General features: G+C 44.6%; 1 protein-coding gene across 1 annotated transcript in view; it reads right to left on the bottom strand.

The window, feature by feature from the left end:
• LOC147718197 (extracellular calcium-sensing receptor-like) overlaps positions 1–16,831 on the bottom strand; it is a 116,211-nt gene extending 99,380 nt beyond the window's left edge. The window contains exons 1-2 of the mRNA XM_086967162.1: positions 16,715–16,831; positions 8,258–8,485 (exon numbers count right to left, since the gene is read on the bottom strand). Coding sequence (XP_086823288.1) covers positions 8,258–8,485; positions 16,715–16,831 — 345 coding nt within the window. The remainder of the gene's footprint in view (positions 1–8,257; positions 8,486–16,714) is intronic.
• Between the last annotated feature and the right edge of the window lie 7,329 nt (positions 16,832–24,160).

Raw genomic sequence — 24,160 nt, 5'->3', positions numbered from 1 at the left:
TTCCCATGAACCAGAAACCATCTACAAAGATGAAATGCACACCTCAGATAAAGAGCAGCTGATAATTAATGTCACATGTAAAGAATAGATGCATTGGCCCAGATTTACAAAGGGATTGCTTTGAACTTGCATCTCATTTCTAAACCACCCTCTTCTCTTCCACTATGACGGCTGTGTTTGTCTTTATTTAGTAATGAGTATTTTTTTTGGTGATCAGCTGAAAAAGAAGAAGCACAGTGCAGGAGTCTGCTTTAGACACAAGGATGTTTACTCCCTGCATCTGCAACAATTAAATATTTCCCTGCCTGGACCATAATACCTCACATGGTGGTCTCTTGAGCTCCTTAACAATTACACTGACATTGTATGGTTTATTTTGCCATGTGCATTTTATCTTTTTTCTGTTAGAAATGGGTATCTCTAGTTGACAGTGCCTTGCATCCTGTCCAAGTAGGGTCCCTTCATTCTACTCAGAGTAAGCGGATTACACACCCAAGATAACCCCTGCTCACCCCCCTGGTAGTTTGACACAAGCAGTCAGACTTATCTCAGAGGCAGTGTGTACAGCGTTTGTACAAACCACACACAGTAACACTGTGAAAACACTACAAATGTACATCACACCAGTTTAAAAGAATAAAGTATTTGTATGTAAACCAAATAAGACCAAATGACAAAAATCCAACATACATATATCAAAATATCACTTTTTACAGGTAAATACAGCTCAGTCCATATAAAAGTATGTATGGGTCACTTTCTGTACAAAGTACCTGGTATGAATCAAAATCTCTAAGGCGATGTGAGGCACCGGAAAGCACAGCGATGCATCCGTTTCTTACAAATAGGGAAGGTGATGGGTCGGTTCCTTGCTGAGGTTATTCATTGGTTTCCATTTGTGTGGGAAGATGTGTTGATTCTCCAGACACATGGCTTTAGTTCCGTACTGAAGCCCAATGCCGATGAAAACTTGGTGCACATGTGTGTTGTGTAGAAACTCCAGCTGCGGTGGCTTGGTGTGACCGTGAAACAGGTGCTGGATCAATTCCCACAGCTGCAGACACCTGATGCCTAGATTCCTTTATTTGCACAGCCGGGCCTGCGTTGAAGTCAGGGCAGTGGGCTTGGCCTTCGGAGACATGGTGCGTGTAAACTTCTCTGAGCGGTGGAGCTGCCCCTGAAAACAGGGCTGGAAGGGCATGGATTCTCAGCAGTAGAAGCAGAAAATCAACCTCCAAGAACTGGAATAAGAACAACAGGCAGCTCAGAACTCCCAGCAGCTTTCACGGACAGCTCGTATGGCGCTGATTTTGCCTCGCTGAGATCTAATATGGATAATACTGCATCGAGGGTTGACCAACTGGCTACCCTCCGGAATCATTCACCATTTGACCGATGCCTTCCCCCCCCTTTCCTGATAAAGACCCGCCGCAACCACCAACTGGGGCGCAACTAGGGTCGAAACATCGACGCTTTTCCTTTGGCCAAGATAGCTCCAGGAACTTGGACATTAACCATTTGTTTTCCTTGGAACATTTACTTTTATAATACTGGCCTTACAACGACGAATAACACTTCGTTTTTCCCTCCCCCTTTCTATCCCCCCTTGTGGTTTTATTGTAAATACATGTTTTGTATATAAGTGTCACTGTATGCATTGCACTAGTCACTTTGATCACCACAGTCACTTATCACGAATTGGCAGTACCTATTAGTAATGTAGTGGAATGAAGTAATTCCAGTATATTGTTTATCTTTGTTTTTAATATATGAAAACTTTGCCTTCAGAGAGGGTTTGCTTTTTCTGTGTTTCTGAGCTGTCTTCAGCCTCCTTTAAAGCAATTATTGTCACTACCCAACAGAACCACTTTTTAGTTAATCGCATATACCCAGGTTCTGAGGGACACAGGGTTACCCCTTGTTGTTAAAACATAATTTCTAATTGTGGCATTTTCAAACACACAATATAAACCTAAAACCAACTTTGTTAAAAGATATCTCTTGAAGTTTTGAGTTCAGGGATTTTAAACATCCAACTCTCTAGCTCTTCCCTGTTTAAAGTTAATTGTAAAATGTCACAAGGCAACTCAAATGCTAACATATTGAAGAGCTATGCTTTCAATAGTGAAATCAAAATTAACAGTATTTCACTATCAGGACATGTAGAACACACCAGCACATGTCCTACCTGTGAGAAGTTGGCCTGGTATATAATGCTCACTAATTCTTAGTGATCACTTTGTACCATGCCAAGCAACCCTTATGATGATGGTTGTAATTCAACCTTGTAGACCAGTTATCCTAGTGGTAACGTGGACAAAGCAGTCTTAGGCTAAACTCTGAAAGGCATGTGAAGCCAGCTGTTATACCACACACAACCCCCTTGAATACCAAATGAAAGGGACACCACACAGATATATATTGAAAATATATATTGATTTATTAACTATAAAATCCCCTGGACTCTTTATGAGCACAGAAGCACAAGCGTTAAATCACAAGACAGTTTAAAATACACAAAAGTTGCACAATATGGATGAGCCCTAGGGGCCACCTAAACCATATACTAAAAAAAGTGGTATAAGAGATACCAATAGGAAAGTGAAGAGGCCTAGGGCCTTGGGAATCGCTGGAGCTATTCGAGACTGGCAATGACTAAGTCGGGAAAGGCCCACAGGACTCGGGTGCAGTGTTCAAAGTGCACGCACTTTCCAATGTAAAGTCTATGGTGCGTAAAAAGAACAAAGTTAGAAAGTTAGGAACCTTCCGAGTGACCTACGGAGCTGAAACTTAAAACACAGGCCCTTGAGATGTGTACCAGTGCAGGAGCACTGGCGGAGCTGAGTTACCTCACCCACAGGAAGCGGGTGCACAGGGTCGAAGTAGTGTCGGGTTTCGTCACGCCCGTCGATGGTGCTTGGAGCTGGAGATGCTGCAGGCGGCTCGATGTGAAGAGTTCCGGTGGATCCAAGGGTGGATCTGAAGATGTGAAGACCTGAAAGCAGAGGGGACAGTGTTCAAAGTCACTAGCCAGTGACTACCGTGGAACCAGATTGGAACCAGGCGATGTCGGGTGCAAACAGGTGTTGTCGGGTAGCTTCTTTCTGCAGCCACGTGGATACCCGGGGTCGAGGACGTCCAGGAGTCGGTCACGAGCTGTCCCACGTAGGCTTCTCGCTGATGGCGGTGTCGGCGACCTGATCGGAGCAAACAGGCCTTGGCAAATGCAAGCCACGCAGAAGTGGAAAGATGCTTAACACTCGGACCAGCAAGGTCAGAGCGGGTGCTCCTTTTTACAGGAGCTTGGGTAGGTCTGGAGCAACCAGACCTGCTGTGTAAATCGTCGGTTTCGTCGCCAAGATGGCCGCTGACCACGTGGCTAGTGGCCGGGATGGCGCGTTGAGTGGCACAATGCAAAGGGGCCCCACGCAGATCGTGGAGATGCTGGAGGGCTGTTCTTCGGTGCAAGGACTGCTCGGCGGTGGGGGTTCTCAGTCCCCAAAGCACAACGTCGAGGATGCCTCAGAAGCTGCACAGTCAGCTGTTCGAGTGTCTTCCAAGAGGTCCGGTCCCACGTGACTCGGTGCCTCCACGGGTCCCTTCTTTGCAGGGACTGTGGATCGGGCTCTGAGAAGTCTGGGAGTCTGGTTCTTGTCGGGCTCTGGGCTCTGGGCTCCGGCGGGAGACGGGAGGCGGCGGCAAAGCAGACGTCGAGTTGCTGGTTGGTACCTGTGTTCACAGGGTGGCCACTCCTAGGCCACAAGGGAGATTCTCTTCAGTCTTCTGTGCAGCAGAATGTCGAAGTCCAGTCTTCTTCTTCGTGTAAAGTTGATTCAGGATGATCTGCTGTGCAATGGCACTGCTCCCACTCTTATTCCCAATCTGAGGGGTGGATCACCTACTAGGTCCCTCCTCTGGGAGGAACCAGGAAGGGGGGCGGTTACACCCCCTTTCCTTTGTCCAGTTCCGCGCCAAGCCTGGGTCTGGAAAGTCCCAGGACCGGTTTGGACTGGCCTATGCACGGGGACACCTTGTGTGCCCCGGGCATGTCTGATTCTATTCAGCCCTGTCCTACCCAATACACAAAACCCTGTCTGGGGTGGTGCTCGCACCTCCCAAGGCAGGAAACCCTTTGTCCAGGCCACCATCTGCCGAGTTTCGGTCAGCAGCAGGAGGCCAGACTCGTGTCTGTGGTGGCAGCATCCATTTTGTGATGCTGAGGCTCTGTTTAACTTTAACCGGGGTTAAGGCTACACACATGTCGTGTCCCTCTAGAAGGGTGGAATGCTATCCCCGTCGCCAGAATTGGCGAGGGGATAATATTCCAATTCGTATGACAACATACTCGACATGTTTTGATAAAGCCAAACCAAAGATAGCAAATAACCGCGAGGATTATAATGCACTTAAGAGTATATGGTATGGCAATATCCCGGAACAGCCTAGGGAGTGGTTCCCGACAGCTGCAGACAGGCTCAGCTCATGCTAGAGCACCATCTCACATATTTCCAAGCACTCTGCCTCCAGGATTGATGAGGCCTTCCATAGGAGTGGCTGATAGGAATATATGTGTCCAGTTTAGGTTTAGGCACAGACATACTGTACCTAAGTAAGAGGTGGTTACACCGACTTACCCCAGCTGAGTGATCAGCCAGTTGTGTCAAATATGGAGGCCAGGCCAGGGGTGGCACAATACATGCTGCAGCCCCTGGTAGGCCTTGGATACACCTATGCCCTGGGCACCTAGGGTGCACTAATACAGGGGCTCATAAGGTGAACCAGTTCCAATTCGTAATGCACCTAGAGTGCATTGGCAGTAATTTAGAGAGTGAACAGCAGGCTGTGGGTCTGATTAGCAGGCCCACAGCCACATTAAGTCAGAAACCAGTGAAGCAAAAAGCAAAAATTTGGGGTGACCATAGGATAGCAGACCCTACTCTCCTACACTACCTTTCACAAACACTGCACACTGCCCATGGGGCTAACTTGGGCCTACCTTAATGGTGCCTTACATGTAGAAAAAGTAAGGTTTAGGGCCAGCAAGTGGGTCTACTTGACAGGTGGACATGGCAGTTTAAAACTCTACTGAAGACACTGCTGTGCCAGGCCTGAGACAGGTTTACAAGGCTACTCATGTGGGTGGCTCAACCAGTGCTGCAAGCCTACTAGTATCATTTGATTTACAGGCCCTGGGCACATACAGTGCCCTTTACTAGGGACTTACTAGTAAATCAGATATGTCAATCATGGATAACTAATGAAAATCACAATTTACCCTGGGAATACTTGCACTTCAGCACTGATCAGCAGTGGTGAACTGTCCAGAGTACATAAACCAGAAAATCGAGGTTCAGCACACAGTCTAATAAAACAGGAGCTCAGAATCAGCAAAGACAGTGGAGCCACGCCAAGGCAGGCAGGTCTAAGATTTTCCATATATGATTTTAAGGTCTCTCCAGGGAGTCGAAGTCCCATTTTTGTTGCATTCCGTCTCCATTTTCATTGGATTCTAATTCTCATCACCTAAATCTTCATAATCTAGGATGTATGACGTTACAACGCATACCATTACAACTACCTACCATTACAACGCGACCATTACAACGCATACCATTACAACGCATAGCGCTTAGAGGTGCTGGATAGTGGTAAGTATAATTTACTATTCTAACTCCAGTCCCCGTGGACCCTAGGGAAGGTGTTGGATAGTAAATTATACTTATTCCCTATCCTAGAGCGCCCCCCAGCGCAATGCGTTGTAATGGTATGCGTTGTAAAAGTCGCGTTGTAATGGTAGTGCGGAGTTAAAGATGCGTTGTAACGGGTGTATACCCATAATCTAGGCCCTAGATGTAAGTTTTAAATGAGTGACACTCAGTTCATGTCTTTCGACACTGCCCCCACACATGGTGTCTAACACCATTAAGGTCAAGATATTTATTTCTCGTTTGTGCCAGTGTTCCAGACTATGGGAAGTACAACTGATATGGCTGCTTGTCTTCTTACTATGTTTTCATTAGATTCCGTTGATTTCTTAATTCAGGAGATCATTGGGACACGCCCCATGCCTAGCCATGTCTGCAGAGATCCGCCCTCTAAAGAGATCAGCTCTATACATGGAAGTGTTTCTTTTGCACAAAGAAAAGACGCACAACAAAGTCAACATAAGGCTAATAAAAACGTGTCTGTTGTGAATTTGAGCTGGAGAAGATTGTGGTCCAGATTTATATATATAAAACACACACCGATGCGCAGCAAGTAAAGTTCCTGTGCCGCATTACATGAAGAGGGAAGAGCAAAACAGCACCTTATCGAGGAAGATGTGGAACTACTCTGCTCTCTCCCAGGCGCTAGTGCTCGTTGTGCTCTCATGCACAACAACAACACTTTTGTATCGCGGTGCAAGTTTGTCTGTGTTTAGGTCCAAAGCATTATTGTGCAGGAATGGCACATTTCCAGCGCAAAAACTAGGCTAAACAGACACATTTAAAAGGAAACTTAGCACTCAAAATACGATAACAAATCAGTCCCAAACTCTTGTCAAATGACACATGTAGTGAGTGTGAAGATCAGTCTCTCCAAGCTGAACAGACCACAAGAAGATCCAATGTAGAATTGAAAGCAATTATTTTCTCATAATCCATAAAAAAGGACCATTGCCTTGAGAAGTATGTTATATTGTATATTGTTGTGTTATGCTATGTTATGTAATGTAATGTTAAGTTATGTTATGTTGTGTTATATTACGTTAAATTATTTTATGTACTGTTATGCTATGTTAGATTATGTTATGTTATGCTATGTAATGTTATGTTATATTATGGTACATTATGTTATGTTATGTTATGTTATGCTATGTAATGTTATGTTATGCTGTTACGTAATGGTATGTTATGCTATGTTATGTTATCCTATGCTATTCTGTGCTATGCTATCTTATGTTATGCTATGCTATATAATGTTCTGTTATGTTGTTGTGTTATGATTATGTTATGTTATGTTATGCTATGTTATATAGTGTTATGTTATGCTATGCTCTGTTATGCTATCCTATGTTATGTTATGCTATATAATGTTCTGTTATGTTGTTATGTTATGATTATGTTATTGTTATGTTATGTTAGATCATGTTATGTAATGTTATGTTATGCTATGTTATATAGTGCTTTGTTATGCTATGCTCTGTTATGTAGTTGAGCTTATATAGCGCACAGCTACCCGCAGTGGGTGTCCCGGCACTCTATTAGGGAACCCGTCCTGATATTCCCCTGTGTGATAGCCCCAGCGGGTATCCACAAGGTGAAAGTCAGGCATCCCGCCGCGAGGGGCCGTTGTGGAGATTAAGCAAGCTATTGCCCAGAGTCGCAGAGTGTGAACCCGTGAGTCAAGAAGGCACCAGAGCGAGAATTATCGAGTCCCGGGAACTTTTAGCCCAAGACCCGCTGAGGCGGGGAATTGAACCCTGGTCCAGGACCGATCTCAGCTTCCGGGTCTGCCGCCTCTAACCCCTGAGCCACACTTCTCCACAGAGAAGTGTGTGCTATGTTATGTTATGTTATGCTATGCTATATAATATTCTGTTATGTTGTTATGTTATAATTATGTTATGTTATATATGGTTATATTAAGTTATGTTAGATTATGGTATGTAATGTCATGTTATGCTTTGTTATATTGTGTTATGTTATGCTATGCTCTGTTATGCTATGTTATGTTATGCCATGCTATATAAAGTTATTCTATGTTGTTATGATTATTTTATGTTATGTTATGTATTGTTATGTTATGTTATGTTGTGTTATGTTATGTTAGATTATATTATGTAATGTTATGTTATGCTATGTTATATATTGTTATGTTATGCTATGTTATATGTTGTTATGTTATGCTATGCTCTGGTATGCTATGCTATGTCATGTTATGTTATGCAGATTTCTAGCGCACACTAGCACTAGTTGGGACAGTATCCAGGCATTGAGCAGGTGTCTGTCTAGGCACATCCAGGGCCTACTCGAGGTTACTCAGAAAAACAGGTCTGCAGATTTCTGCGGAACTCAAGAAGTGAGGAGGAGGCATTGCTGTGTAGTGGCGGGACATTCCACACTTTAGGAGGGATGGAGGAGAAGGCTGGACTCCGGGTTCTGTTTATCAATATGCATGGAGGTCAGAGTCCGGAGGATAATACGTTGCATCTGTCTGGGCCATCAGGTGGTACTACCTCCCCCTTTCCACAAAGCAATCTCCCAAAGATCCTCACCTGGTTGTCCCCTGTGTTCCACATCATGACATCGTCATCTATCCTGATCTGCCTCCCTTCAGGGGCGCTGGAGTCATAGGTCCCCACCTTCACCAGCCTCATGGAGCCTTCAGGGGAGATCTGGATGTTTATAAAATCAAACACGGCTGGCACATCACCATTTTTATCAAAGAAAATTTCCTCTCCAGAGCTGGTGTTAAAGCGCACATGCCTCACGTAGTGCAGCATCTGAAATTAGAAAGAAAAGGAGTAATAATGAACACATTCACTTGTTTCATCTTCTTGATCAATATGATTTGTGTATGTAGCAGGGAATAGTTGGCTGGAGGTTGTGAAGAAATATTAATTAGCAAATGAAATCCAAACATTCACAGAACACTAATTATTGCACATCGTGGTGAGGAAACCACTGGTCCATGCTCTTGACGTGTTACCCTCATATGCTCCTAACGCGGACAGGTGTGAAATTGTTTCTGCTTCCCTGCCTAGTTACTGATTTGGTTTCACAATGATTAACACTATCCATAGTAACTCTAGTCATCCAACTTCAATGACCTCCATCAACCTGACAGACCAGAGGTTTAATCCGAGTCTGTCATCTCGATGGCAAGAATGCGGGTGCAGAAAAGGGGATACATCAGTTCTGATCCGTGCAGCAGCGGTGATGCATTAAGATGCTTCATGTATAACACTTCAGTATCATCCTATACTGGGTTATCAACCATATGACAGGATAAGTGGTTCTCACAATTTAAGAATCCACAGAAGGGGAACATTTGTTTTTGTGTTTCTAGTATTTATTTTACCTGCCACATCACAACCTGGATCTACCAAGTAGGAATCCGTTGGATGTATAACAAAGTTCACCCCTCTATTTGTGGACCACCTCCTTCACTCTGGGAGTGGTGCCCCATCATTATAGGCACTATGATCACTGTGGTAAAGAAACACCATTTGGTGCCACACTGATTCCGTGCACCCCCTCAGGATATGTTGTCACATTGACTAGCTTGCTCACAGTTCCCCCATGAGTACCCCTAAATCTATAAAGGAAACAAACAAATAGTTTGGGCAACCTCAGAACATGACAACCCTGATCCCCCAGGAGTCACTGTAACGGAACACTTTCATTCCATCACTCATGCTCAATGGGAGAAATATACAAGAAATACAGAAAGGGGCATTTTGATTTTTGTATAAAATACATGAGCTGCAATGATCAATTGACAGAAGCAGATAAAACTGAATGGTAATATAAGGATGGTATAGCGAATGAAAAATTCCATCATCATGCTGAAGCAATGCACATACTCTGGCATCTAAGTAACGGGTATAGTGTTCGCCTACTATGTGCTTCCTAACCTCATTGTCCAGGATGTGTGTGCTCAGCCAAGAATCTCTTATTGGATGTTCAAACTCCCCATTACCTGAAGGCACAGTATGGAAGTCCCAGCTTTGGTCACCGGTTGGACATCCCCCCTCGCAGAAGGATCAACAGGAAGCAGAAAAATCTGAAATGCCATCATGACAGCCTGGCAGTGACCACAGCGTGCTCCTTTAATTTGAGCACGGAAGTACGTGTGAATTTTTTATTCAAAAAACACTTTATTCGATTATTTAAAATCATAAAAGTATGCTATTTAATTACATTGTTTTAAATCACATTTACAGGATAAAATAGTTATATTTACATATAATACAATTCATATACACAACTCACAGAGTTCATCAAGTACACAAGTTTCCAGAACATCTTACCAAATATACACACTAGCTACAAATCAGCATTTAATCGACAGGGGTTCATATTCAATTGTCTATTCAATTAAATCATTAAAATCTCTTCTGTCATTGAGAATTACATTTTCTTTTACTCACTGTTTCTTTCCTCTAACTGTCTAGCTTTTTTATTACAATGAAATTTGCTACCCCGAACATAAAAGCCGAGGATTCCATCAACTGTAAGTATATTAAGGCAGGTTTTACTTGTATGAAACCCCTATTTTTCAACAGTGGTATAATAAACCTTTTCCTTCCCTCCGTATAAAAAGCACAAAAGAACACAAAATGCATTGAGTCCTGGTTAGAATTATGGTCACAATTACAGGGGGCGGCATCCTCCGGTTTACTCCACTCCCTGCAATTTCGCAGTAACACATGCAATTGATTAAAACGGAATTTGGTTAAGTTTCTGGGTTTAAAAAAATTTCTGGTCGCCCAAGATAGTTAGATATGGTTTTGATATAAGACAACCATTTTATTTCTGCCACTTTATCTAGAGCCAAACAGTCCTTAATAATCTTATGGTTCAGAGTCAGGGCCGGATTTATCCATATTTTAATCCATTGCAGGATAGGGGCCATATTCAGATAGTCTGAGATATATCCCATCCCTAGCTCACGATGTACAGCAAAAGAGGGAGTTGATTGAGGGGGGCCCAGCAGAGCCCGCAGAAATTTGTTTTCCTCCCAATGTATGCGAATTATATCCTTGTATCCCCATATTGCTGCCCCATACCTAGCTATGGCCACGGATTTTGCTTTATAAATAGACAAAATTGATTCCCCCGGTTTGCCTCCCAGTCTCTTAGCAAAACCAAGAATAGCAAACGTTGATCGCTTTATGGCAGCTGCTTTATTTATTAATTGGGGGGCCTAGGAGCCTACATCATCAAAGACCACTCCTAGATCAGTGAATACTCTGACCTTGGTTATTGTATTGGTATTACACGAAACTGTTTTAAAATGCTTTCTACTTTTCCCTAGAGACATAACGTGGGATTTATCTGTGTTGACCACCAAGTCTAGCTTGTCCATAAACTCTCCAAATGAGTCTAGCAATCTTTGTAAGGCGTTAGGTGTTCTTGCCAAAAATACTGTATCATCCGCGTATAGGAGTACAGGGGTGTACGTTCCTCCCATACGAGGAATATCTGTTGTTACAGTTGCCAGGACCTTTTCCAGAGAGTTGATGTAAAGTGTAAACAACATTGGGGCCAGTATATATCCTTGATGCACCCCTCTGCCTGATTTAAATTTAGCAGTGCATTTTCCCTCCTGCATCATTCTGATTGATGCCGACAGGTCCCTATGTAGCTCGGCAAGAAAGTTTACCAGAGCCTGGTCTAATCCCAGCTCCAAAAGCATTTTACACAGCTTTGACCTATTAACTAAATCAAAATCTGTGGATAGGTCCATAAATGCCACGAAAATTGAGCCTTTTGATGCTATTGTGTATTTATTAACAATTAGATGTAAGTTTAGGCATTGATCTTCCGTGCCTCTTCCCGCTCAAACCCTGCATTGGGCATCACATAGAATGTCTTTATCCATCACCCAGGCATTTATCCTTGCCAAAATTACTTTTCCTAGTATCTTGATTGATGTGTCAATCAAGGAAATAGGACGATAACATCTTGGGTCCCCTCTTTGGCACTTCTTAAATATTGGTATTATAATAGAACGGGACCAGGTCTTGGGGAAGGTAGCAGGGCTAGAATTTGCTGCTTAGTTGAAAACATTAGTAAGTATTATGGACCAGAGCTCGGGGTTAGCTTTGTACAAGTCAGACGGTACCCCATCTGGTCCTGGGGCTTTCTTGGCAGATGTTTCGGCTATCGCTAACTGTACCTCTTTGATAGTGATATTCTGTACGGGACCTACTATTTCTTTAGGAAATGTCTCATAACTATCCAGTTCCAAATTACTACCATATAAATTCTCAAAATGGGTTAGCCATTCTTGTTCTGTAATATTTACTACTAGTGGTGCGTTATCCATCCCATTAAACAAAGGGGAATTGACTATAGTCCAGAATTTGGAACATTCCTTAGAGTATCTTTGTCAAATAGTGAGTCCCAAGCGTCTTGTTTTAAATCATTTTTCCTGGTTTGTAGTGTCTTTTTGTATAATTTCCTTAAAAAGGAGACCTTACTCTTATCTCTAGGCTTCTTATTTAGGGCTTGCAGGAGCTCGCCATGTTTTTTAGTACAGTTATGGTCAAACCATCTCTGCCCTTGTTTGGTTTATGTGATGTCTTCACTGTGAGTTCTAATGTGACCTGTTGACAGATCGTTTCAAAGGAGGTTATTACATCACCCCCAAATCTGAGTGGGTCTATACAAGTGTCAATTTCATTCCCCACCTTAGATTTAATTGTAGATAAGAACTCCTCAGGTATAATTTTGTTCCATTGTAATCTCCTCCCCTGATCCTTGGCCCGAACTCTAGAGGTAACTTTGAAAGTCTCCATTTTATTAAAAGGGAGTGTAGTGTTAACCAGTTTCATAACCACTGGGTTATGGTCACTAAATGTGGATTGAATAGCATTGTTGTATAAAACAGAACTTAATAATGCAGGGGATATAAACATGTAGTCTATGATGGTTTCACTTTCCCTTGCATTATATGTAGGTACAAGGTTCTTTATGTCTGCAAACCCGGGTTCGAACAGGTCTACCTCTGTGAGTAGTTCCTTCAGGGCAGATCCCTTTACTGAGTGTTCGAAATGCTGGTAACTTGAGTGGGCCGGGTAGTCAGCGTCTAAATACTGACAGTTTAAATCACATAAATGCACGTTAAAATCACCCATTAGGATGATGGAAAAAAGTGGTTTGAGCTTCTTTGTATGTAGATAAAAAATTTGTTAATGCATAAATGTGCTCATTAGGGGAGTCTCCCTGTGGTGCATTATAGAAATTAATATATAACACTTTATTTTTATTTGGCATTAGAACTTCTATGGCTAAAATATTAGGGGAGGTGGGATTAAGCTCTTTCACTGAACCTAATATATAGACCGCAATTAGAAATATCGGTCCTCCTTTATCCCTTCCTGATTTGGATGTACATGAGGGTACAAAATAAGAGGTGAACCCGTCCCCTCAAAAATTGCACTCCCTGTCCCATGTTTCTTGCAATGCGACTATATCATATTGCCTCAAGAATTCAATCCATGTCTTATTATCCCTCTTGGCACGTAGTCCTGCAATATTCCAACTCATAAGCTTAACAGGGATCTCCCTTTTTTCCTGTTGTGCTATCGGGCATGTGAGAGAGGTAAAAAGCTATTGCTACATGGGTACTCACTAGTAGGTGTTGATTAACCAAAGCACCCAAAAAAGAGGTGCAGGTAAATCCATAGTTGGTCTTCAATTGAAACAATGCCTTAAGTGGGTCCTTTTTGTTCATCCTTGGGGGAGAGAAATCAAGCCCCCAAGCCACCACAGCCGATGGGGAAAAGCCAATCAAAAAAGTAAATAGGCTAAAATACACACAGTACCTTGAATGGAGCCCTGTAGCGCAGAAGTAAGAGGGGTGGCCCAGCCCAGCCTCTTCGGGGCTATGATGGGCACAGATAGGCCCGCCCTTGGCCTGGGCTTTGCCCGGGCATGGCCAGCATGCATCGTTCACCGCAGGGGGAGAGGCAGCGGTTAATGCTTGATGGTCTTGCCTCCCCAATGGCAGCGGCTCAAGGGCAGGTTTCACCCTGGAACAGGGAGTCCCACCAGGGTGTGCAGCAGCACAAGGCTGCACCCTCCAGCAGCGGCACAAAGGCAAATTGCACCCAGGGACAGGAATCCCACCAGGGTGTTGAGCAGCAAAGGTTTGTGTCCCCAGTAGGTGAAGAATCAAATAATACTTTTTTATAGGAATTAATCCTTACCGAGATACATAAAGAAAGGAAGAACCCAATGCGTTTGTCTATACACACAAAGAAGATATACCCATCAATAGTTCAAAAACATAATGTTCACTATGAACATATTCATTTCTTTTGTTATTTACAAATTCATAAAAACGTTGTACAAATGTCAAAAGAAGAGATACTGCCAGGTGCAGTATAGAGTGCAGAAAAAAGTGCTTGTGTAAAGGTATAGTAGTAAAGGAGTCAAATAATCCAAATAGCAAAAGTAAGGTACAATTACTTATAAACGAAACCTGACCCCCAAGCTTAATCATAACAAATTATTGTTCAGAATAACACGGTGGGGGGGGGGGAGGGGGGGGCGGAGGGACAGGGTAAGACAAAAGGATTCAGGCTTCACAAAAAGAAGGGGGAGATTTTTGTCGACGTTTCGACCCTGGCGCATTGGTGGGAGAATTAACACCTCCGCTGCGGGTCTTCATCAAGACAGGGAATGGGCAAGGGAACCTGGGATAAAAAACAAATAGATCTCCTACAGTCTGCAATCCCAGGCATGCTGTCATCGTTATACTTGGGTGACTCAGGGTGGCACTATCAGTGATTCAGGTCCTCATGACCCATTTTACTCCCATGCCATTGGTACAACTGGTACCACTAATCAGTAACTTATAATGGGGATAAAGTCCTTGCCAATTGGTATTACTCTTTCACATGCATCAATATTTTAGGGAGAGAATACTGCGACTAGTGGCCTAGTTAGCAGGCTTCAGTTCACTTCAAAGTCAAAATCAACATTGGAGAACATATATGGGGAGTATAGGAAAGTAGGATCTGCTTTCATGGTTACCCCCACTTTTTGTTGGTGTCATATTGTTTTCTGACTAGTCTGACTGGGATCCGGCTAATCGGGACCCCAGTCACTGTGCTTCCTCCCAAAATTGGTTATGCTGAATACCTTGGTACACTCATAATTGACTGCTGGTGTACCCTAGTAAAAGTTGCTAAGGTACCTAGAGCCTAGGTACACCAGTGGTCCACCATGGGCTACAGCATATGTAATGCCAACCATAGGGTACCCTCCAAACTATGACTACAGGCCTGCTATTGCAGCCAGTGTGAGTTTGTGCAAGCACCTCTTGAAAAAATATAGGTCTCCTTACATGTAATACCACTGCACATGAAACCTATAACTTACCCTTCTAGCAGGCCTTCAGTCCTGAAGGCAGGGTTCTGGATTCTGTGTGAGGGTGGCCCTGCATGAGCAGACCACCCCTACAAACCCCAGGCTTTGTAAGTGAATCAGCTGTTACAAAAGATAGGGGCCATGCGTCATTACTCGATGACCATATCTAAACTGGCTGGAACTAACCTGGGCATGTTTGGTATCAAACATTTTAGACTCATACCCCAACACTGTGTCCGGTGTTGGAGTTATGATTCCATCCCCAGTGGGGCCCCTACAAGGAGCCCTCCATACTCCTGGGATCAATTTTATAGAGACTGACAGCAACCTAGGGCTGCTGCCGACCACATACACGATTCTACCCTCCTGCTGCTGAGCCAAGCCAGAGCAGGGGAAGGTAGGACACTAGGTTTCCTGCTATTCCTTACCTTCTCGATCTGCAAGCTTGCTGAAATGTCTATGTCCGTGCTCCGTACAGGTCATCCCAGGCCTGTGGACATCAAAGATAATGGAAGAAATCTCCCTTGGAGTGGAGTCACTACCCTGAATCCATACGCACCACAACACAACTGAACGGTTTGCCGATCCTGAGCTCCCACGGACTCCACAAAGCTCAGAAACACAGGAGGTGGTTCTCTTCTACTTCAAGGCCTGAGCTGTCTTTTCATCAAATTGAGGCCAGTATCCCTCGAGTCTCTACAACTGAACCCCTGTCCACCGTGTCATTGCATCACTTTACCACATGGCAACCGCCCCAGTTGTCTTGACCGACTCATGACAATAGCGTCAGATACATTGTAAGTTTCTGTCAAAGAGTCTGTCCCTGCTATAACTGATCAGCACCAATGCGTGTGGTTGGAACGGATGGACTCTGTTGTATTCAATGCCTCAGTAGCTCGGGCAGAGGAACCAACTCAGTGCAACAGTGCTGGAAGCTCCTCATCACCTTTCTACCTGCATACTTGAACTTGAGGGGCCTTTGTGTTCTGTGCCTACTGGTCACACCAGAGTGACATAGACTATGTCCCCTCTGCTTTCAGGTACTATTCGACTCGAACTCACGGGTGGGTCTCCATCGAGTCTTTTTGTCCTCCGATGGTAAGACTGCAACTGCAATGTACTGATTGAGTAGTATTGAGTACACATAGAGTATTCTCTTAACACATGACTTTCATGGGGCTCCTAGACTCTTGTCTGCGGTGGTTCCGTGGGACCCCAAATCTTCTACGTCTCTTGGGTCCTGTCTCGACATAGATCATGGTTCACATACTACTATTTTGATGTATGGTCTGCTCTCCTCCGGGGGACCTATGTTTTTTGTTTCTAGTTGCTGTTCTATGTTTGAAGTATTGTGTACATAGTGATTATATCATCAGGTACGAGATATAATAATGTGTTAGTGAGCGATTGTAATACATCTCTAATTTTATATGTACACTATGTGATTCTTTTTCATTTAGCCTACACTAATAGTTTAGATAATAGAAAACCGAGCTCCATTGCACTCCTTCTAGATTAACCCTGAAGGCTGCTCTTCACAGCTACTGCTTCAAGAGCTTTCCATGGTTATCTAAACCCCTAAAATCACCATAAGGTTTGCCTGGGTTAGTTCAGGGTGCTACACTTACATTAGTGAACACTTTATACTGATCTGGCTTCTTGCAGGGGGAACCTGGAAAAAGACTGTTTCCAAACATTAAATTCTGCCTTGGGTCCAGCAATTGAATAGTTCTTACTGCATACATTATTAATGCTTTAGATGTCTGGAGTCTTGTTGAAAGTCACCTAAATGGCCATTTGATTCCAGTTGTGGAGAAAATTAACGGACAATTGCTTCAAGTACATTTGCAATATACCTGAGTTATGTCAGTAGCTTCACAAATTGCATAGGCCCACTGGAGGTTTTTTTTCAATGGAGGTGATGATGATTAATCCTGGGCGGAGTTTTCGGAGTTCCCCTACGTGAAACTCCACAAAGTGCAAAAAAACTCTGCTGTGCTACGCGAAGCTCCGCAAGTGGCGGAGTGCTTTCGATCAATGCTGTTTGCAATGATTTTCAGTGCCAGATGCTTGTCCGCACTGTGCAATCATCATGAATGGCACCATGCACAGCGCAAGCGGGAGCTACTTCCCTTTGTGCTGTTTGAGTAGATTTTTACTCGAGAAGCAGCTTTCTCAAAGCGAACGGATGTTTTCTCAATGCAAGCAGTCACGAGCATACGCGACTACTCGCAATGATAAATATGATTGCCCGAGTTGAGAAATCTCACCGGATGGTTGATTTTCCACACTTGTGATCGAGAAATTGAAGTGGACAATCGCGAACGAGGAAAAATCCTGCTGGGAAGGTGGATTATCCTCGCTTCCCAACTTGATGTTACGCTTTACCTCTGTGTCCGCCTAGCCTTGCCTTGCCCAGCAGTGCCTAAGCCACGCCTCGCCAGACCAAGCCCACCGAGTGACGAGCGGGAACAGGAGGGCGAACGGGAGAGTGAACGCGACCAGCATTAAGCCCACATTCGAGAACCGAGGACCGGGGATATACGGGCGTGGAGAAGTGCGGCAAACAAAATACCCTCTTGGCCTCGGGACCACGCGGAGCCCTCACGGTGAGACGAGGTGAGCGGAGTGCAGCGCGGGCCAGAGGGACGGAGGGTTTGCAGGGCTTGCCGAGAGTCGGAAGGCAGAGGGAAGTTCTGACTCAAGTCGGGCGCAGGCCGAACAGACAGGCTAAGCCCGCAGACTTCCGAGACACGCTAGAGACCGGCAGCCCGGGGCAGACCCACACTGAGTCCCTCGCAGGAACAAAAACACAGGAATTATCTGCCGTAACACCAGGGGAACCGGGATATTGTGGTCTTGGACTTTTAGAAAATTGTAGCATAAAACTTGAAGGCCCTTGAAGAAGCAAGGGGCCAAGAAGAAAAAAAGAAGGGCATTTATTTTGCCTGCATAAGAAGTCGAAGTACCATGGAAAAAGTTGGTGAACCAACACGACAGAGATTCATAAGATAGGCAAGGCAAGAAGGCTGAAGGCAATAGGTGGAACAGAGGTAAGTGGAAAATTCTTTAATTAAGAGTCAAAATTACAGTAATTAATAAGAGATTCCACCCTAAGCAGATTATCAGCTCTTTTGGGCTAAAAACCCGGAAATGGCCCCTAAAAAAGGGCTGAATCCACGTACAGAGGAAGATCCAGGGGGGAGCAAATCATTGGTGGGCTCAAAATCCTTGGAAGAGACCCAGGAAAGTCATGTATCCTCTATGGATAATAGTAAGGGGAAACGCAAGAAAAGAAAAGTCAAAAGGGCAATGAAGAACGTCCAGAAGGCGAAAAGAGGCTGTAACCAAACAACGATGAAACAGAAAGAGTCCATGGCAGCGTCAAAATCCATAAAGGAGTTTGTGGGAAAACATTATAAATCATCAAACCCAGCGATAACATTGGACCAAGACGGAGGAAAGTGGAAATTGATGAAGAGTTTGGTGAAAACTCAGGCACGACAGTAGCAAATCAAAGACGGTCAGAAAAGGGAGGACCCCGGGGAGAAGTAAACTTGGAAACAGAAGAAGAAGGGGAGAACCCAATATCTATAAACCTGACACTGCAGAGTCAAAACCATCAGATTCCGGCGCCCCGACTATCATCCTCGCCTAACATGTTCTCATTGGTGTCACCAGAGAATGAAGGTTATAGGGGAAATGAAGGTCAGAACCAGAGCTATGTTTGGGGAGGCGCACCTGACCAATTCCAGCAGCAATGCACAACGCAAAAATCACCACAACTTCAAGAGAGTATAAGAACTGGCCATTATACAAACTCAGTCAGAAACATTATACAGGATTCGGTGATCTCTGAAACCCCCACATCTTCGTTGATGGACTTAATTTTGTTGCTTCAGAAGGCACTGCAAGGAATCCTGGAAGTAAGACTCTCGAACAACGGAGTGTTGAAAGCACAGAAACAGCATTTAAAGAAAATAGAAGAAGAATTAGGGGAGATAAAGAACCAAATGCCAAGTAGGTTAAGGCCAACCGACATTATCCCACCTATTGAGGAAAGCGCCTGGATAGAACTGGAAGAAGAAAGCAGGGCAACCATGGAAAGACCTCCCCACTCATTAGAGCAAACGGCAAAGGATGACGCTGAGATTGTAGACAATGTTTATATTTCAAAAAGACCCATGCTGATAAAAAGGCGTGGGTGGTATGTAGCTCTTGGGGCCAGGAATAGGGTAGGAAATTGCAGGCAACCGAAACCTGCAGGAAAGGGAAAAGGGAAGAAGATAATGGCTGGGGGGGAACAGGCAGAATTAAAAGCTGTAGCGCCAACTGTCATAACACGTAGTCACATGTATGTAGAGGCAAAACCACCAAAGACCCCGAAAGATTCAAGGGAAAAGCAGACATCAAGGAAAAAGCAGACATCTAGGGAGGTAACTGAGAAATCCCCCTCGTCACGTTTTATGAAGCAGAAAGTTCGGTCAATGGCTGAACAGACCAGCGAACAAAGATCAGTAAGCCTTCAAATACAAGAACTACCCGGCATGGGAAAGAAAGGACGGCAGGCAGGGAGAACAACTGCCAGCCAACAGGTGCATGAAATAAAGATGAATCTACAGGAGAGACACAACAACAAATGGTTATTCCTGGACCTGGTACCAGCCGAGAAGAAGCAAAAGTCGATAAGAAAAACAAGCCCCCTGAATAGGGCACTGATCTTAAGAGCATTTGCAAAATGCGGTAGTCTGAGGGGGCTCGGTACAAACGACCTTCAGCAGGTAGGTTTCATAGAGAACTGGAACGGAAAGGAAATAACAAAAATCACCCTTTACTCGGACCTGGTAAAAAGGGCAACCCAGAAAGCCTCAAACGAGATATACCGACAGGGAATAAGGATTATTCCTGAGTATGAAATAAAAACCCCTAGAGTCAATACCTTCTTAAAACAGCATGCAGGGCTACAGAAGAGACAAGTGATTCTCTACAGAGAAACGGAAGATGACCGGGGGTGTCTGAATGTTATGATAGAAAACACAGGGAATGAATCCTCATGGGACAATTGGTCTTTACAAAGTAATCCCTTGGGTGATTCCAATGACAGTAATACACTGGACACGGAAGAAGATGATGGGTTAAGTGACGTAGAATAGGATGGGGGGTCGCAAGAACTAGGTCTCTTAACATGGAATGTGAATGGGCTAGGCAATGAGGAAAAACGGGAATATATTAAGGAAATTATAAATAAAGTGGACATTGCCTGCCTTCAAGAGACCTGGCTATGCGACGAAACCCCAACCTTTGAAGGATACTTACAGTTGCATCATCCCGCTACTAAGAAAAAATATGGGCGGCCCTCGGGGGCCTGTTGACACTGATATTAACAAAAGTAATGAGAGAAGTTAAACTGCTGAAAACAAAATGTAAATGGGTACAATCAAGTAGAATAGAACTCCTGACGGTGGAACTGAATCATAAAATGTTGATTTTAATGAATGTATATATGCAGTGGGAGAATGGGGAGGAGTATGAAAGAGAGATGAGGTATTTTAAAGAGGACGTAGATAGTATCTTAGAAAAATATCCTGCAGATATAACAATATTAGTGGGGGATTTCAACCATAAATTGAATCCAAAAAAGGCCGACCTGTGGAACAGGGAGCAGATAGAGGTGTACGGAATAAACCTGGCTAGGTTTGCAGGGGGGGACATCTCGAAACAGGACTCAGATCTAGTTCATGCACTAGGAGGTAGGGGCTTTCATTGTGTAAATGGGAGAATAGAGACAGATTCCCCTGCAGGAAAGACGTTTAATCTAGGGGAACAGAACTGTCCTATTGACTATATATTCTTGCAGGCTTGGAACTTCTCCCAGATTAGAGATTTTAGGTTAGAACAAAAAGAGGTGAGTGATCACAAACTTCTCCACCTAATAATAGCAGGGGGTAGGAAAATGCAGAGGGATACCGTGATTAGTCAGGAGGTCGAGTATCCCAAAAAGGGTGACGACACGACTAACTGACGAATATATGGAAAAGCTGAAGGCCATGCAAATAAAAACGGCGCCTGAAAATTTTGAGAACAAAAACCTAGAATGGTTTACAGGGAAACTAGAAGAAGTGGTCCACTGCCTAAGAATACATTTAAATAGGGAGAAACCCATAAGAGTAAAACAGATAAACCGAAGTAAAGGGTTTTCAGTGGCGTGTCAATCCAAGAAAAAGGAGATACGAACAGCACAAAGACGGCAAAAAAAGAACTTCACAAAAGAGAGACAGGATCAGCTAATTAAGCTGAAAAAAGAATTCAAAGTAATGGTAAATAACGCTAAAAGGATATACAAAGAGAAATGCTGGTCAGATCTGTTAGTAGCCATAGAGGATAAAAATCTAAGGCAATTTTGGAAACTAGTAAAGGCAGCAGCCGGAACAGCAGATGGGGAATTAAATTGCGTGGTGAGCGAGGCCGCATGGGAAGAGTACATAAGGGAACCGTACGGGGCAAGATCTCCCAGAGAGGAGGTGGAGGCCAAAATATGGCACGAAATATCAGAAGACCTAATAGCCAAATTTAACGAAGAACAAGTTGAGCTCACAATAAAAGATCTTAAGCTAACCCGTGCAGCAGGTCCAGACAATCTCCCTGCAATAATACTAAAGTCGGAGGTTAAGTGGTGGGCAAGATTTCTCGCAAGGATGTTCCATGTAGTTTTAAAAAAAGGCGTAATGCCACCTACCTGGAAGGGTGCCATAATTAGGCCAATCCACGAGAAAGGGAGCAAAGAGGAGCCACAAAACTACCGGCTGATTAACCTCCTAGATATAGGAGAGAAAGTATTCTCTAAAATTGTACTCAAACAATTGAACGAATGGGCGGAGGAGTTCCAAATAGTACCCACAGAACAGGGTTGATTTAGAGCAGGCCACTCAACAATTGATCATGGATTTGCTTTATGGGCTATGGCTAGGAAGTCGACGGAACAAAACGGCAAGTTATGCTGTTGTTTCGTCGACTTCAGAGCAGCCTTTGACTCAGTAGATCGGGCATGCCTGTGGGATACACTAATGAGGTTAAAAATTCCCAAAGATCTCCTCATAATAATAAAGGAACTACATAGAGAAAATTGGGGGCAAGTTATCAAGGATACTGTGGGTTCTTTGACCCCAAAAATACCCATTGCTAATGGATTAAGACAGGGCTGTGTGTTGGCTCCCCAGCTTTTTTCTATCTTTCTGTCAGATCTCCCGGCATACCTTGAGGTAGAGGGTAGTGCTAGCCCTAAAATGGATGGGAACAAGGTAGCCTGCCTATTGTATGCGGACGATCTGGTAATAGTTGACGAGACCGAGAGGGGCCTCCAAATAAAGCTTAATGCCTTTAACATATACTGTGCTAGTAAATTTTTAACTATCAACCTAGATAAAACCAAAACCTTATGCATCGGGAAAAATATAAGTAGGTTTAGCTGGTACATAGGGGATCTCAAACTGGAGACAGTTAATGAGTATCGATACCTGGGCATATGGCTCGATAGGGCGCTAAATTGGAATACCCATCTGGAAACACAAAAAGCAAAGGCATTCTCTTCCATATGTGGTCTAAAAAGGTTTAATGGGGATTATGGAGAGATGTCATATCGACCGATGCTTAGAGCCTTTGAGGCAATGATCCCCTCCCAAGTCCTGTATGGAGCCGAGGTCCTTTATTTGAGCGGTAGGGGATCTTGGGACGGGATAGAGGGGAAATGCATAAAAAGGCTCCTATCACTTCCTCAATCTTCTATGATACAAGCCATTAGAATAGAAATAGGCACAATGTCCTGGATGATTCAAACACAGTTGGCTGCAATCAGATTTTGGAAGAGACTGGATGACCCTGAAAGCCAAAAAGTAGCACACTTGTGTCGAAAAGAAATTCTGAAAAGTGAGCTAAAATGGGCAAAGGCCAGTAGAGAAAAATTGATGGGAATTTGTAAAGCATTGAAGATTGAGGTAGACCAGGAATCATACCAAGTCCTAAGTACCAAAGGTGAGCTGAAGCAAAGGGGGAAAGAAGTTTCCCCCTTTGCCCCACTTGTGGGACACCCCCGCGCCGCACGGCCACCAGCTGCTGCGTGTGTCTCCCTCTGCCTGCCTTCTGCCTCGCCGCCGGCCTTGCTGACGCCTGGCCGTTCCCCTCTGGTTTTGCCAGTGTTTTTGCCCAAAATTTGTGCTTGTTTTTTTTTTTTTTTTTTTTTTTCTGTGCCGTCCGATCGCTTTTTTAGCTGTCTTTCCTCTGTTTTGCCCGTCTATTGTGCCTGTATTCCCTTGTGCTGTACCATCGTTTTTCCTTCCTGTTTTTGCCTTATTTTTCCCTCCATTTGTGCCTGTTAATGTAATTTTTCCTCTTTGCCGTGTCCAGTTTCCTTCCTGTTTGCCCGCCTACCTCGCCGCCCTCCGCTCTCCCTCCCCGCTTCCCGCCTCCCGCCACCGCCTGTGGCCAAGCCCCTTTTCTCTTCTGTTCCCTCCCCGCTCCCGCCTCCCAGCTGCTCCGCCCACCCGCGCACTTCGCCTTAAATGGCAACCGTGCGAACGCGCAGCGGTCACGCGCAGCGGTCACGCGCAGAGGGCGCGCCGATTGTGCGCCGAAGGCGCACCAAAGGTAAGCCCGTCTACGCCCGTCCGCGCCTGGACCGCGCCCAGTGCCAGGACCCCTGGCCCACGAGGACCCCGACCGACCCGCCTGACGTACTCCGCCGCCACCCTCACCGCTCTCAACACCGGGCGACTCCCAGAATGCCATCAAGCCACTCCATGACGTACCCACGGACCTTTCAGCTGCCACGCCTGCAAGTTCACCTGCACCCGGACCTGCCCCGCACCAGCACCCGCCAAGTCGAACACCAGCAGCACCCACCTCAAGTGCATCCTGCTCAACACCCGCTCCGTCCACAGACACGCCATCGAACTCTGGAACCTTCTAGACGCCACAGCCCCTGACGTTGCCTTCCTCACGGAGACCTGGATGAACGCCTCTTCAGCTCCCGACATCGCCATCGCCATCCCAGAGGGCTACAAGATCGTCCGGAGGGACCG

The sequence above is a fragment of the Lissotriton vulgaris genome, chromosome 4_1 (genome assembly GCF_964263255.1).
Source record: "Lissotriton vulgaris chromosome 4_1, aLisVul1.2, whole genome shotgun sequence".
Lineage (NCBI taxonomy): Eukaryota > Metazoa > Chordata > Amphibia > Caudata > Salamandridae > Lissotriton > Lissotriton vulgaris.
This window is presented reverse-complemented; position numbering and strand designations above follow the sequence as displayed.